The sequence below is a fragment of the Danio rerio genome, chromosome 13 (assembly GCF_052040795.2).
Source record: "Danio rerio strain M-AB ecotype USA chromosome 13, GRCz13ab, whole genome shotgun sequence".
In the NCBI taxonomy this organism is placed as follows: domain Eukaryota; kingdom Metazoa; phylum Chordata; class Actinopteri; order Cypriniformes; family Danionidae; genus Danio; species Danio rerio.
In genome coordinates, this window is record NC_141033.1 from 37470279 (window position 1) to 37483372 (window position 13094).

At 35.4% G+C, this 13094-nt stretch overlaps 2 protein-coding genes across 14 annotated transcripts in view; one reads left to right on the forward strand and one right to left on the reverse strand.

The window, feature by feature from the left end:
• LOC141377032 (uncharacterized) overlaps positions 1-13094 on the forward strand; it is a 316142-nt gene that overhangs the window by 92049 nt on the left and 210999 nt on the right. The gene's annotated exons all lie outside the window — the stretch shown is intronic.
• The window catches only part of sptlc3 (serine palmitoyltransferase, long chain base subunit 3), a 60370-nt gene that overhangs the window by 44423 nt on the left and 2853 nt on the right, over positions 1-13094 (reverse strand). For all 5 annotated transcript variants that reach the window (XR_015505090.2, XR_015505089.2, XM_087277801.1 and 2 more), the window contains exon 4: positions 12355-12503. Coding sequence is in view for 3 of the 5 variants with exons in the window: in XM_087277801.1 (XP_087133927.1) it covers positions 12355-12503 (149 nt within the window). In the remaining 2 variants the exon portion in view is untranslated. The remainder of the gene's footprint in view (positions 1-12354; positions 12504-13094) is intronic.

The window sequence follows — 13094 nt, forward strand, 5'->3', positions numbered from 1 at the left end:
TAGTCCTCTCTCTACTCTATGAATGTAAAATTGCTTGCGGGGAAATACTCCCTACACCTGGTAAATATTTGACTAAATCTTTGCCTTCCACACCAACCATTAACAGGAAATCATAGATGTACGTTTGAAAAATTCATCAGAACAGATTATTTTCTGGCCAGAATTGACTTTAGAGGAAATTACTTCAGAATTTCATGCCTGTCTTCCACATTTCCAGACAGCACCAGCAAAAAGGAAACAAATGAGATCTGTCAGAACATGTAAGGTGAAAGGGTATTAATAACTCAGAAGGTGCCTTTAGAGACGGAAGACATAACTGCAGACATGACATTTGCCATGCTGTAAATCTTAAGACAAACATCTGATACTGTCTGATAAAAAGGTGACCTCATAGGTTAAATATAGATTGATCTATAGATATGTTCCATAAACATCTTCAGTGTTTTATTGTCACGGCTGAATGATGTCATTTCCCCTTCAAAGACCTGGTTAAATTGTGCTTAAATTTAGAATTTATTAAAGCTAAACAACATTATTGGAACATTTAGTTTATAACGTTTGTAAACATAAATGAGGCAGTTAACCAAAACTTTTCTTTTAATTTTCAAGTTTTATTATGAATTTAATTGTTAATTTCTTTATTAAATCATAAATTCTTTTGAAGAATATAGTTAAAGAATATCAGTAACCTTATTTTTATGATGATCAAAAACATAACAATCAAACAAAAGCTGACATTTCTTATTTATGTTCTCCAAACAAATGTATTCATTTATTTTCCTTCAGCTTAGTCCCTTATTGATTAGGGGTCGCCACAGCGTAATGAACTACCAACTATACCAGCACATGTTTTATGCAGCAGATGCCCTTCCAGCCACATATTTGGGAAATGACATGGTAAATATAAATCCTTGTAAATTCACGTGTTAAAATTCCCTTTGTTGTGGACACACCTATAATGTTACTCAACTGGAATTTGAATTGGAATGCAAGGGAGACAGATTTATTTGATGAATCATATAATGTTTCATATTTAAGAATAAGGATTCTTGCACAATTCAAACTGCTTGAAAAACAAAAGAATAGACTTAAATTACAGCAATTGAGTTTCTTTAAATTAAAATGAAATTGTCTTGAATTAAATACATTGTCCAATAACTTTTCATACATTAAAACATATAATAAGATTCATCCAAATCTACATTTAACCCATGTACATTCTTTGCTTAATGCAAATACCATAGAAATATATATATTTTTAAGTTTACCCTGCCATACAGATATACCCATCTGAATAGGCATGTCTGGTTCACAATATTTCCTGATCCCACAAACCCTTTTTTACCCATCATAATGACAAAAGATCATAAAGGTTTGACTGCAGGAAATATTTAATAACCTTAAGCAAGAAAAATCTTGCTAAATAGATTTCAAACAGTCAATAGAGCATGTACAAAACTCAGTGTTAGGCTGTGAGAAAACGCCTCTTCTTTTACATGATTCCCACAGAGAGCTTTGTGCTCTAAAACACCATTGATCACTCTGGACCTCCGATCATTCCCTCTCACAGCAGCAGCTGAAGCGTGATGTGTTTGATTAAACCTGAATCAGCCCAGCCGGCTTCACTGCACTTCAGCATGATAACTAAGAAGCTCGCTCTATACAGAGAAAACCCATAAGGGTCTTGACTTCTAACCGGCAGATTGTAGTCTAATGAAGTGAGAGATATTAGTGATGATCATAAAGATCTCATTCACCTACTGGCATGGTAAACATAACGAGAACATGTGCATAAACCAGCTATATTAAACATCTTAACCTGATTGGATTTAAATGATCGGCAATGGCACTGAGAACTGTTAAATGTATATTCAGTGCCCAATACAAATTAAAGGGATAGTTCACTCCAAAATTTTAACTTGCCATCATTTGCACACCCTTTATTTCTTTAAAACCTTTAAAAGTTTCTTTGTGCTAATGCAGATAAATGAAGTTATTTTGAAAAATGTTGGAAACATAACTATTGACTTACAAAGTATTTGACAGATATTGATGGCTACGGGTTTTCAAATTTCTTCAAAATATCTTCTCTTGTGTTCAAACACTCAAACAGGTTTGGAACCCTTTGAGGATGTGTGAATAGTGTAAACTCGATCAACATTATTATGACCAAACTAAATGGCTGATATTGACTATAAAAGTTAAAAATCATGTTGATTACTTGTTAAATAATGCTAGCAACTTATAATTCTTTGCACATGATTACTCATGCTAGAACCATGCTATCAACAGGCTAGTTTGTGGTAGCATCATGTTATTTTATGTAAGAAACATGCCAATAACATGCTTAAAATATTAATAATATTAGAAACACCATAGGAAAATGCCAACTCATGCTACGAACTTGCTAATTCTTACCATTTTAATCACGTTACACAAGAAAACCATCACGGTAACCTTGCAAACATGCTAAAGTTTTCACCAATTTGTCGTTTTTTTAGTTTACACATTGTCTGTGGGCCAGATTAAAATTAAGCAATTTGTTAAACACATAATAAAACACAACAGTCAACTTTTTCAAATGAAATGAGTGGTTAACTCAAAATTGACTGAAAGTTAATTCTACTTATTTAAAAAATGTTTTGAACTCCGCGTTGAAGGTAATTAAATACCTCATTACTTCAACTTAGATGGAGTAAGTTACTCATATTGATTAGTTTTTTACCTGATGGTTTGTTGCAATCGGTATCCTCAAACGCTTTCAGTTGCCTTAACTTATTGGGTTTTACAGAACTCAGTTGGTTTAAGTTCTCCTCATTTAACAGGTTTTACTGTGCTCAAATTGCTTCATTTACTCAAATTAATTAAGTTCACAGTACTCATTAGGATTCGTTTCTGAACTTAAATTGCTTGTTGCAATTGTTTTGCTCGAATGATTTGAGTTCCCATAACATTTTGGGTTTTACAGAGCAGAAACACCAAAATAAACAGTTTATATTTGGGTATACTCAAAATAAAAATTGTGAGCTCAAAGAATTGCTAAAAACTGATGAGTCATTGTGTAAAAAAGCATGATTCTCTGCACATGAGGTGGCTATGGTAAAAAAAAAAAAAGTTCAAAAGTTAACACAAGGGTTAACTATTCACTTCTGTCAGTAAAATCCACAGACACCTTTACTCTAAAAAGGAAACGAGGTCTTGTGCTTTCTGCATTAGCCTATAGATCAATAAAGGCTATTGAAATTCTAGTGGTGTAGTGATAAACATATACAGTAGACAATGCACAATGGTACAGCAGATAGGTCAGAGGCATGGGTAGCTAAACTTTTATTGGATCAAACTACTTTTTATTTTTAGAACAAAACCCCCACAGTCCAAAACACAGTCACAGTACATGGACTAAACACCCCATTTACACCCCCAAACAGAAAGACTTTCTTTACATCCCTACTCTTTAAAGAGCAGGAAAGGGGCAAATGTAATCAAATGTCTTATTTCCACTGAGCATTACAATTTAGTTAAAGACAGTGTGGTTCACCCTAATCAGGCTTGTTTCCCTTGCCAACGGTATTCTTTTGGTAGGCATGGAGTATGACACAAAGTTACGATTGATGTGATTCTCACTCAAAGAATAAAGATATATATATATATATATATATATATATATATATATATATATATATATATATATATATATATATATATATATATATATATATATATATATATACACACACACACACATACATATATACATATATATATACACATACATATATACATATCATGTCTTTTGTGAACTCAAGTTCATTATTTCATATATAGACGTGCGGCAAGCACACACAAATATAGAGAGAAAGCGGCTCCACTCGTCCTTTCAATGCATTTTTAGATGTCTTCATTAACAACACGAGGACATACAGCAGACTCTGCTCATGCTCTTAAGAATCTTGGAATGTGGTTGTTGTCACAAGAAGATGACCAGGCTTGTTTGAGTTCAGGTTGACCGTAGTTCATTGCTGTGTGTCGTCACTGTATCACTGTATTATGAAGGTGTCATGTCATGTTTAAAAATGGGGCTTTCTATGTTTTGACGATATTCTGTAAACCAATAGCTTTCAGCTGTGAATCTAGCTCTAGCTACAGTTCTGTTGTGCTATGTACCCAAAGGGTGGCAATAAAGTGGTATCGTATAGGTAGCTTTTTAAGCAAAATTGACTGGAAAACAGATATAAATGCATACCCTATTGTTTTGTACCAAACCTTACCACTCTTGAAAACAGGCCAAAAATAGCATCCAGGTAAGATACAACATTAGCCAAAAATCTTGCCACAATTTTAACTATAGAGCATTTCAATGCGGTCATGTCCTTAGCCCATGAACATTTCCTGCTTGTTATTAAACTATTTCATGACTGTAAGAAGCAGCAATTTAATCATCACTTAATGTTAAAACAGCTATCATGACATATGTGGCTCTTGTTTGTATTCTCAGAAGCCATAGAAATTGAAAATGTAAAACAAGAAATGCGTTGGGAGCATTGCTTTTGTTTACATCCCTCAAAATTTAAATCCGTCTGACCTAAAATCTGATTGATATCTGTCCAACTGTCAATTTAAGGACAAAAGATTGTCAATATGACCGTAACAGCAGTCAGTAAGAGTCATTGACATTGTAAACTGTCCATCAGTGGTCACAGATCTCATAAATCCTATCATAAAACATATCAGACAAACCCTGAAATGTTACTGTGACATCCTTATAAATGAATGATTAATTAATTAGTTTGAGACGTGGTATGCTACTACTTTAACTATGTTAGAAAATTGCTAGCAACGTGTTAGACATGTTCTAAAACTTGCTAGCAACAAAATAATCCATGGTAAAAATATACTAACAATCTACTGCTCGTATTGTGATTAGCAGCAAGAAAACCTTAAGAAAAAAAATGTGTTAACCTTAAGAAACCACACAAAACACCATAGCAGCCACCTTAGAAAACCTTAGCAAACCTTAGCTTTTTTCTCTCCCCTTCAAACAAAGTTTAAATCTTACAAAGCTTTTTCAAGCATTCATGCAAGGCTTTCTCAAGGCAACATTAAAGTTTACCCCATGTTCCCAACAAACTCATCTAGTTTTTTTATTTTTTGTCCAATAAAGACAAAAAAAAAGTCTCAATCAGAAATTTGAATGCAGCTCAGTGAAAAATTCTGCTTTATGAGCTGCTCAAGTACCCTCTGGAGGAAGACAACTTTTGCTGAGGAAACTAATGTAGCAAACAGCATTTGCCACCCACTGGTTGTACAATTACTACATCAAAATGGTAAAACATTTAGCTCTTGTAAAAGTAAATGTGACACCTAAATGGCCCATTGTTGTTGCCTCCTCCATCCTCCATAAATACCGCGCGCTTTTGTGATATAAATGTTTGACAACTGTAACCTAATGTTAAACCTATAATCTCTTACGTTTGAATGGTCCATTGTGACTGTAAACACACACACACACACACACACACACACACACACACACACACACACACACACACACACACACACACACACTATAATGAATACTAAAGATACAGGGACACTCCTACTGGCAGAATTTCTGTAAATGATTGATGCAGAAGTCTTAAAACTTGTCACCAAAACAAACACAGAGCTTATTGATCTTGCAGTTGGAACAAAACTGAGCTGTAGCCGAAAAGTTATAGTTAAAATACCATTACTCAACATCCCGCAGCTTATCTGTAAAATAGTAACCTAAAATAACCTGGGAGATGCAATAACACTCTACTGTGCAAATTTAGGTAGTAGTTATAACTTTGAATCCTGTTCCAATATACTGTAAATACAGGATTCATGAATATTTTCATTTAAGAAATAAAATTTACTCATTTCAAAATTAGCCTTAGAAACGTATTTATTTTATACTTATTTTATCCTATTTAAAGTATATTTACTTTTTAATAATATGTACTTCATATTTTTAATTTGAAGAAAATTATTATTAGGTACATGTTACTATTACCGAGTTGGACCCCCTTTTGCCTTCAGAACTGTCTTAATCCTTCGTGGCATAGGTTCAACAAGGTACTGGAAACATTCCTCAGAGATTTTGAACCATGTTGACATGATAGCATCAAACAGTTGCTGCAGATTAGTCAGCTGCACATCCATCCACCACATCTCAAAGGTGCTCTATTGAATTGAGATATGGTGACTGTGGAGGCCATTTTCGATTCATGTTTTATGACATGGCACGTTATCCTGGTGGAAGTAGCCATCAGAAGATGAGTACACTGTGGTCATAAAGCGATGGACATGGTTAGTGTTACGGTCCGTGGGAGTTTGTATTTTTGTGCTTTCTCCCTCTCTGTTTTTGCTCGTCTCCCTTCGTTCTCGCTCTCCCTCTACTTGTCTACCATTTGTTTTTTGTCTCGCCCTATCACCTTTTGTTCCTCTATTTTCTCTCTACCAGGTACCTGGTGATCGGATCCCGAGCCTGTCACTCCTCATTAGGGTTTCCTCGTGGACCAATTGACCTTCGTTCCGCGGGCTTTAAATTTGACCGGCACGTCTTGTTTTACAGAGTGCTGTGTGTGTGTTGGTTTGTGTTCGCTCGCTTATTCTGTATATTTTGTTCCGTGTCTCTCAATAATTACACCAAAGTAAAATAAGTCAGTTTGGTTAAAGAGTTTATCAGTCCTTTTTGGGGAAAAGGGAATAGGTTACTAAGTCGTGCGACATACATCTTTACTGTTCAGAAAAACTAGGTTAGTGGGTGAGTGCCGCATTTTGTATTTTTGTTTACTATTTCAGGGAGTTTATGCTATTCGCGTCGCAAGCGCTGAAGATTTCGGTTTCTTCTTCAATGCTCAGGTTGGCTGTGGCATTGACAGGATGCTCAATTGGTACTAATTGGCCCCAAGTGTGCCAAGAAAATATCACCCACACCATAACACCACCTCCACCAGCCTGAACTGTTAATACAATGCAGGATGGATTCATGCTTTCATGTTGTTGATGCCAAATTCTGACCCTACCATCCGAACTCATGGGACCAGGCAACACTTTTGCAATTTTCTATTGTCCAGTTTTGGTGAGTCTGTGCTAATTGTAGCCTCAGTAGCCTTTAGGAGTGGCACCAGGTGTGGTCTATCCACCTCAAGGTTCGACGTGTTGTGCATTCAGAGATGCTCTTCTGCATACCTCGGTTGTAACGAGTGGCTATTTTAGTTACTGTTGCCTTTCTGTCAGCTTGAACCAGTCTGGCCATTCTCCTCTGACCTCTGGCATCAACAAGACATTTGTACCCACAGAACTGCTGCTCACTGGATACTTTCTCTTTTTCAGACCATTCTCTGAAAACCCTAAAAATCGTTGTGAGTGAAAATCTCTGTAGATCAGCAGTTTCTGAAATACTCAGACCAGCCCGTCTGGCACCATGCCACATTCAAAACCACTTAAATCACCTTTTTTCCCCATTCTGATGCTCTGTTTAACTGCAGCAGATCGCTTTGACCATGTCTACATGCCTAAATGCATTGAGCTGCTGTCATTGTGATTGGCTGATTAGAAGTTTGCATTAATGAGCAGTTGGACAGGTGTACCTAATAAAGTGGCCGGTGAGTGTATATTCAAGTATATACAGTATAAGACAAACCACTAGGTTTTAAGCATTTGTCAGTGATGCATAATATAGAATTTGAAACACTTATATAATGATTATAATTAATATGTATCTAATTGCTCTTTTGCCAATTTAGTTAGATGAAGAAGCACAAACACAAAGTGGCCGGTGAGTGTATATAAACATATATACAGTGAAGCCCGAAAAATTCTTTAATAAATTCCTATCCCATAAGCACATACATGCATCTAATTACTGTAGGAACTGCATCTTAATAAGGAGTCATGGGGTTACTTGTTATTGCTCATTTTACAGAGGGCCTGCAGAAATATCTCCAAATGCAAAGACAAGCTCTGAGAGAGGCAGAAAAATAAATGAATCCCTCAAATGAATAATAAATGATTCGAAAAGGACTTTACACATATACCCCCGTGACTCAAGATCACATGTTCTCTTTGTGTCTGCTTCTGATATGATGCAGTATTTGGCTTAGATTCACCACAGTAGTGACTGCGTTGGACCGCAGATACAAGATCTCAGATGACCTACTTTACTGTGATCAAATGTCAGATGAAGCAATCATATCATTACACGCACATTAACTGTATATGTGAAAGGAGGAGAGGAAAAAAGTGAGATAATCAGTCGTGCACACTTGACCCAGCTGTTCTCTCGTGATGTTTTACAGCCTTTCTGATGTCAGAACAGGTAGCAACAGTCATCCAGCAGCTAAAAAATGTCACAAATGCAATAAACCAGAATAACCAGTTCCCAGAACGTCTGTCAAAGTACTCCAAGCGAAGAGTACTAATCTCTACACCGTCATCTTTTCACCACAACTAGGTTCCATGGAGGCTGTTTGATTAACCAGTGGGCAGTTTTAAAGTTGCTATAGATAGTCTGCACTAAGAAAGAGACATTTTTAACTGAATATATACAGTTGAAGTCAGAATTATTAGCTCCCCTGTTTATTTTCCCCCAATTATATATATATATATATATATATATATATATATATATATATATATATATATATATATATATATATATATATAATATTTAAGCATAATATTTTTTATGCTACAATATATATATATATATATATATATATATATATATATATATATATATATAGTAGCATAAAAAAGATTTTTAAGATTTGAAATCACTAACTCACATTTTCTGGATTTTCATTAGTGTGGTGACCCTAACATAGTTGCTCTAAACCAGAGAAGACCAAAATAGGGCCTGCGGGCCAAAGTAGGGCCCATAGTAACCTTTGATATGGCCCACCATCCCATCTGAGAGAATAGTGAGAATGATTGAGAGAGTTGGGGCGAATGCCTTTAACACAGAGTTCAGAGATCGTCATCACCTTTTTTTCGTCTGTTTTGTTGTTTCAATTAATTGTAGTAAATAAATCAGATTTTTTTAAAACGTAAAAACTGTATCTCGACGGGCGAAGCAGTGGCGCAGTAGGTAGTGCTGTCGCCTCACAGCAAGAAGGTTGCTGGGTCGTTGGTTCGAATCTCGGCTTAGTTGGCGTTTCTGTGTGAAGTTTGCATGTTCTCCTTGTGTTCGCATGGGTTTCCTCCGGTGCTCCGGTTTCCCCTACAGTCCAAAGACATGCGGTCCAGGTAAATTGGGTAGGCTAAATTGTCCGTAGTGTGTGTGTGCGTGTGTATGTGTGTATGTTTCCCAGAGATGGGTTGCGGCTGGAAGGGCATCCGCTGCCTAAAAACGTGCTGGATAAGTTGGCGGTTCATTCCGCTGTAGCGACCCCGGATTAATAAAGGGACTAAGCCGACAAGAAAATGAATGAATGAATGAATGAATGTAACTCGACGGTTGGAGAACTATGCAGAAGATATCGGCGAGCAAATAAAGGCAAAAACTAGTGTAATCCTATTATAAATTAGATAGTTTTAACTGTAATAAGTTCATTATAAAATGTAAAAAACTGTATTGATTAATATAAAATACTTAATTAGTTAATATAAAGCAATGTTTTATAGTCAATTTTAAACATTAATAAATAAATTAGGAAATTACCCATGGAAACTATATTTACCGTTGCCCCACTTGCCTCGATCACGTTTGGTTTTTGGCCCTTCGCAAGAAAAAGTTTGGGCACCCCTGCTCTAAACCAGGTGTATTCAATTAGTTTGTCATGGTGACCAATTCATGAAAAGCATCTCAAATGAAAGGCCGGAGAGATATGACTAGCAATAAGTGACGACACAACAGCAATATAAGAGCCCATATGCTGTATTTTAACTCCTTAAGACATCCACGTTGGCTTTTTTACATTAAAATGTTAATATGTTGTATTTTAAAACTATATATCACTGCTTTGTAAAATGTGGCTTTTTTACAAGCAAATCCAAATGTTGTATTTTGAGGCACAAAATTAGTGTATTGTTTAAGTAGGCTTCTTCTACATTCAGACATATTCATATGTTGAGTTTTAAAATGCGTAACAGTTAGGGATGCAACGGTTATAGATTTTGGTTGTACGATTATAGTGTGAAGAATAATCATGGTTTTACAGTTATCACCATTATTATGCATTTATTAAATTTAAACCACTACTAGTTTAGAAAATCACAAGAAAACTGCTTATATTTTAAAGTGTTGTTTATTGCTGCTCAGTAACCAAATACTGCACAAAATATTGATAAAAAAAACAGTAGTCCACTTCTCTCTTTGAACTTAAAAGTAAATGAAAAGGTTTTTTATTTAAAAGAGTGATCATTTAACAATGAAAATAAATGACAGAACAATGAATAAATAAATAAAAGCTATATATTAGCTAAGAATTTAAAAGAACTGTTATTATCATCTGCATTCATACATACATAATCATTTTAATAATTTGTAATAATTTGTCTAACATATCTTTTGTGTACATTGCACTAAAATCCACGAACAACTCACTACTACAGCGTAAGATCATTCCTGTTTGGGCGGGAGAACGTCTGTCAGCTTGCGAGCCATGCGCACACTGCTCCAATATGCACACGTCTCCATTGGAGACGCAATATGTGAACAGCCTGCTGCTATAGGTTATCCAATGTGTGTGCGTATTAGCCGCGGTATAAGCTTTGAACTTGTAACTAGCACACAGTTAGCATAACTTTGTTTAGTTGCAGCAGTTTTGTTCCATGCAACAGAAATGCGGCATTGAGAAGCCTTTATGATTCATTAACTGTAATAAATTAAAGCACGGTTAATTGTGAAATCGGCTAATGATTGTATCCCTATTAACAATATCAGTTCATTGTACAAAAGACCTTTTCTACAAACATATCCAAATGTTTTCGGCTGCCCGCACCAATTGCTTAATGTCAGGTGACTCGAGCTTTGCTCAGCCTTCAACTGCAGCTCGTGCTGTATTGAACAGACGCACGTCACGTCATAACTATAGCGACCGTTTTTTAGCAAAGTTTATTTTTGATGTCTTGGTCACACTATTTGGAGAGCCAGAACAAATTGCCTCAGGGCCGGGTTCGGCCTGCGGGCCACCAATTGAATAGCCCTGCTCTAAACAATTGCACACAAGATTTCATCTCTAAGCCCTTATTCAAACAAGCCAGCTTTTAACCCACGCAAACCATGTGACACACAAATGGAAATATGGGGAAGATCATTATGGGACATGTGGCTAATCACAACTCATGTAGAGTAATAAAGCTGTTATAGATAGTGGGAGATATGTAACATTTTAGTCAAACATCAACCTAGGCTGCACATTGAAAAACAGGTATGGCCTTTAATGAATCACCAAGAGAAAACTTGCAAACTTACACAGTAAAAGCCAAAAAGTTATGGTAACTTAAACCATTTGAGGAAACCGATTGCAACAAACCATTCAAGTTCAAAAAGGAATAATAATAAGCACAGTAAACTTAACCTATTTGAGTAAATTAAGCAATTTGAGCACAGTAAAACCCAATAAATGAGGAGAACACAAACCAACTGAGTACTGAAAAACCCAATAAGTTAAGGCAACTCAAACCGTTTGAGGAAACGGATTGCGACAAAACATGAGGTAAAAAACGAATATATACGAGTACTGTGAACTTACTCCATTTAAGTTGAAGTAATGAGATATTTAATTAACTCATTACCTTCAACATGGAGTTCAAAACTCTTTTCAAATGAGTAAAATTAACTTTCAGTCAATTTTGAGTTAACTACACTCATTTCATCTGATAAAGTTGCCTGTTGGGTTTTACAGTGTACAAACTTCTGTTTTAACAGTAAAAGAAATCTGCTTAAACAGGTTTGATCACATATAGAGAATGTATTTGGGGTTTACATTGCTTTAACTAAACCACCATAGTTGTTAAAAAAAGAAAATTCTGTCATCATTTATTCAACATTTAGGCGTCACAAACCTGTTTGAGCTTCTTTGTTCTATTAAACACAAAAGATATTTTGAAGAGAATAAAAACCTGTAACTATTTACTTCCATGGTATGTTTTTTTTTTACTATGGATGTCAGTTGTTACAGCATTCTTGAGTATTCTTCAACAGAACAAAAAACAAAACTGGTTTAAAACAGGTGAAGTGCGAGTAAATGATGGTTTTTCATTTTGGATGAACTTTGCTTTTAAACAACCTACAGTGCTTAGTGAAAACAGAGGTAGATGCTATAGAGGAGCTGTTTCTGTAAATACAGTTAGTTTTAGATTGTGGCGAAACCACACACATACCTAGTTCCTGTCTTGTGCTGCAGACACCCACCCCGTATTGTCTGGTCTTCTCTGCCACAGTTTTAAGGAAGTCAACGTTGTTTTCAGCGAAACCCAGATAGTTGTAGGAGCCCATGTTTATGACGTTCTCAATGGTTCTCCCAGTTAATCTGCAGTGGAATAACACATTAACCAAGCTGTTACAAATACATACACAGATGTAGTTCCACACTCAATGGCTGTAATATAGGAGAGCTGTGCTTATTACAAAGCAGCATTTACCAAACTGCTAAGTGAAAACACAAACATAATGCTTTTACTCAACATGGCATGTATTTGATCAAAGATATAATAAAAACATTTTAATGTTAGTTTTCTATTCCTTTGATGACAAAGCTGTGTTTCGATTATTCTTATAGTTGTATGTTTCTTCAGAAATATATATATTTTTAAGTCTTAATTGTCAAATGTGATTGATTTAAAACACCCTTGTGTAATAAAAGTATAATTTTCTTACATAAAAAAATGATTGACTATGCATTTTTAAACAATGACAAAGATATAATATCATATTTGAATATATTTCTACCCACGTGAAAAGACCAGATTAGATCAGTAAGAATAGAAAGTCATACTTTGTGCTGATCTGGTGAAAAATATGCATGCTTGTTCTGGTAGAGTTGGTTGACCAGTTTTGCTGGTTAAGCAAGACTGTGAAGGACATCCTGTGCCAGAAACATCTCACACTATCTAAATTTAAT